The 3,269-nt window shown below is 37.9% G+C and overlaps 1 protein-coding gene across 1 annotated transcript in view; it reads right to left on the bottom strand.

Annotated features, from left to right (window-relative positions):
* The window catches only part of Pfn2 (profilin 2), a 7,812-nt gene extending 4,835 nt beyond the window's left edge, over positions 1–2,977 (bottom strand). Inside the window, exons 1-3 of the mRNA XM_010625348.1 lie at positions 2,959–2,977; positions 331–432; positions 23–158 (exon numbers count right to left, since the gene is read on the bottom strand). Of these exons, the coding sequence (XP_010623650.1) occupies positions 23–158; positions 331–432; positions 2,959–2,977 (257 nt within the window). The remainder of the gene's footprint in view (positions 1–22; positions 159–330; positions 433–2,958) is intronic.
* Between the last annotated feature and the right edge of the window lie 292 nt (positions 2,978–3,269).

Genomic DNA, 3,269 nt, shown 5'->3' with positions numbered 1-3,269 from the left:
CGTGGAGGTGGCATCTCCGCACCTGGCGCCCCAGGGGCAGCAGCGGCAGGGCAGGGACCCCTCGGAGTCGCCGCAGCCCGCGGTGATGCGCTGGTCTTCGTCGCCTGGTGGCAGTGGATGCGGAATCTCGAGCCTCGGCGTCGGGTTACAGCGTTGCCCTAGTCACGGGATGCCGAGCGTTGACTCTTTGTGGTGGGAACTGCTTTTGGCGGGCCGCCCGAGACCCTGGTTCCCTGGACCCCTTTTGCCCTTCGGCCTTAAAGTTGCCTGGCTGGCTTGCTCCAGAAATCAGATCTTTCATTGTTTCGTTTGTATACTTAGAGGCCTCACCTTTTGTGGATTCGTTGTCTGGAGGGGTTTCCTGAATGTTGCGGACACGTGTGTCTAAATTGCTCACACATTCCGAGCGAAACAAGTAGAGACCCGTATAAACTGTCGGTAGACCGGCAAAGTTACTACTGAGTCCAAGACATCACTGAATACACACAAGAAAGGCAACTGTAGGAAAAGGTTCACTGAGTCAACATAATGACATTTCTGATCTCCAAGGCTAAAAATAATTGAGGACCTTAATCTAGGGAAGGCTTGTATTTACCAGGTAAATGGTGACTAGATCCTCCGTGATGTGCTCCATCTCCTACAGTCTGAGTAACTTCTAGGTTTTGGCCTAGACATCATGGAATTAGGAGATGTCTCACAAGAAGGATTTACATTTTAAGATAAAAGGGATCTGCCAATTTAGAGAAAGGGGAAAGCACCTAAACATTGAAAAGTTGACTTTAAACTTTATTGTGTAAGATCACGATTTGTAGAAGTTTGTGCTCTTTGTTTGTATGTTACAATCCACTAGTCTTAAAAGGTAAACAAAAGATAATGATAGAAAAGAAAAAGTGGCATTAATCCCCGGTGCTCTGGGAGGCTGAGGCAGGAGGATATTGCAAGGCCGCCCAGGCAATTTAGCAATACCCTGTTTAAAAATAAAATAATTAAAAAAGGACTAGGTATATAGCTCAGTGCAAAAGCCTTAGATTCTATCCTCAGTAACACCAAAAAACAACAAAAAAAAAGCTGAATATGTTGGAAATTTGAATCTCAAGAGATTCTAAAATGTCTATTGAGTAAAAATATTCATAAGAATTTAGAATTTGTCATTTTCTTGTTTTTTTCCTAAAATATAACGATGCACTTTAGTTTTACTTTTCCAACATGGTCTTATTTTTCTGGAATTTCATACAGTAAAATTTAAATATCTTGAAACATGTATTTTTTGTACTGGATTAGCTAGACTTCACAGCTTAGAGTTTGGATTATATATTCAAAGAGTCCATTTACTCTGTTGTCAGTATCACACTGAGTTCATCCTGTGCCTTTCTTTAGACCCAGCTTCCTAGCATGTTGCCTTATTTTCCATTTATATACCACAGTTGGTTCTTATTTATATGATGTTCTTATTTATATGATTATTGCATATCAGAAATGCTTCAAAAAGTAAGAATAGAGGTAGAATATTGAGTTTTAGGGATGACAACATGTTAATTTAAGTCCAAAGCAAGTATCTATATGAGAAAAAGAAGAATTACCAACTTTGGTCTTTACTTTTTTACCAGAGTAGCAAATCCCTGCCCAGCAATATCTTGGCAGAAGTCTAGAATTGTAGCTCTTTTGTTGGTACAAATATTCAGAATGATGTAGTTATTTACAATGAGAATATTTAAATTTGGAGTGTATTTTCCCCCAGATTTTTCTCTTCTTACTGAAAAGACCAAACTGTGGCAATGCACATTCTTTAATGTATAAGTCAGGTAGTGTCTGGGATATTTAATCCCATAAGTAAATCGTTTGATGTTTCAGCAAAAGTCCAATAAGTTAAGTTTTGCTAGTTAAAATGTCCTCAATTTGATAAACACTGAGATAGAAACTGAAGCTATAGACTATAAGTATCCAGTTTTAAAACCACAATTAACACCATGAAAACCCTCAATTATCCAAACTCTTTACCTCTATACTTCATTTTTGGAAAAAGTGCATTAATTATAAAAGTAATATCATAACCAAAGGAAAGTTAGAAAACAAAAAAAAAATCTTTAATTCCACAAGCTAATACTAATGTCATCTTTTCATATGTATTTACTCTTTTTATTTATGACTTTTTACACCAAAAAACAAGGAATGCCTGTGAGGCAGGTGGCAGCACCCCTGAGCAAAATCCCCGGCCCACACAGTTCTATTTTTTTGATGTCTATCTTATATAGGTTTTTACTCCTTGCAATTTATTTCAGACTTTCTCTGACCTTGCATTTTAGATGTATCTGTTATAAACTTTACATAGCTGGATTTTGGTATTTTATCTAATACGGCAATATAGCCTTTAATTGGCAAGTTTAATTCATTTACATTATTATAATTACTGATGTGTTTGGAATTGTTAGAATTACTTCAACTTTTTCTATGTTCTCTATTATGAAACTTGTCAGGTTTCTTTCTTTTTCCTTTCCTTTTTTTTTGGTATGGGGATTGAACTCGGGACTTTGCACTTATGGGGCAGGTGGCAACACCACTGAGCTAAATCCCCAGCATGGGTTTCTATTCTTTTACCCTTTTTCTATTTCATTCTGTCTTTGTCGTTGTTTTACCTTTATAGATGACCCTTTTGAATTGGATCCAGTGCTTTTGTACTAAGCTACACCCCCAGCCCTTTTAGTATTCATTTTGTGAGGGACAGATTCTCACTAAGTCACTTTGTTGCCCAGGCTGGCCTTTAGCTTGCAGTCTTCCTACCTCAGGAGTGCCACCTCGGAGTGCAAGAAGTACAGGTGTGTGCCACCCTCCATGCCTGGTGCCATGTTGAGACAATTCCACATCACTCTCTTTAGCTGTTTTTCTCAGTTCTCTCTCGTCTTTTCTTCAAGGGCTCAGAATAAATATGATTCTGCTCCTTCTGTTTTATGTATCTCTTACCTTTTTGCCTTTTTTCCATCGCTTACTCTCTGTGCTGCATTTTGGGTCATTTCTTCAGCTCATTCTCCAGTTCATTCTTCCATTTTGTTTCATCCATTAAAGCCTGCAATGTGATCTGTTTCATTGTTGTTTGGAGTTCTGCAAATCTACATGTCATTTTGGAAGTTTCATTTTATTATTATGTTTATCTTTCTGCTTATTCTTAATAGTCCCTTATGACATGCTTATGTTTGTAATTCCTTGTCATTTCTTTAAGCATTTCTTACTGACTTATTGTGTACTCTGTATCTGTCTGACAATTCCTATATGTA

This window comes from Fukomys damarensis, unplaced genomic scaffold (genome assembly GCF_012274545.1).
Source record: "Fukomys damarensis isolate Sample0158 unplaced genomic scaffold, DMR_v1.0_HiC HiC_scaffold_37, whole genome shotgun sequence".
Lineage (NCBI taxonomy): Eukaryota > Metazoa > Chordata > Mammalia > Rodentia > Bathyergidae > Fukomys > Fukomys damarensis.
The sequence above is the reverse complement of the archived record's forward strand: the minus strand, read 5'-3'. Positions and strand labels throughout refer to the sequence as shown.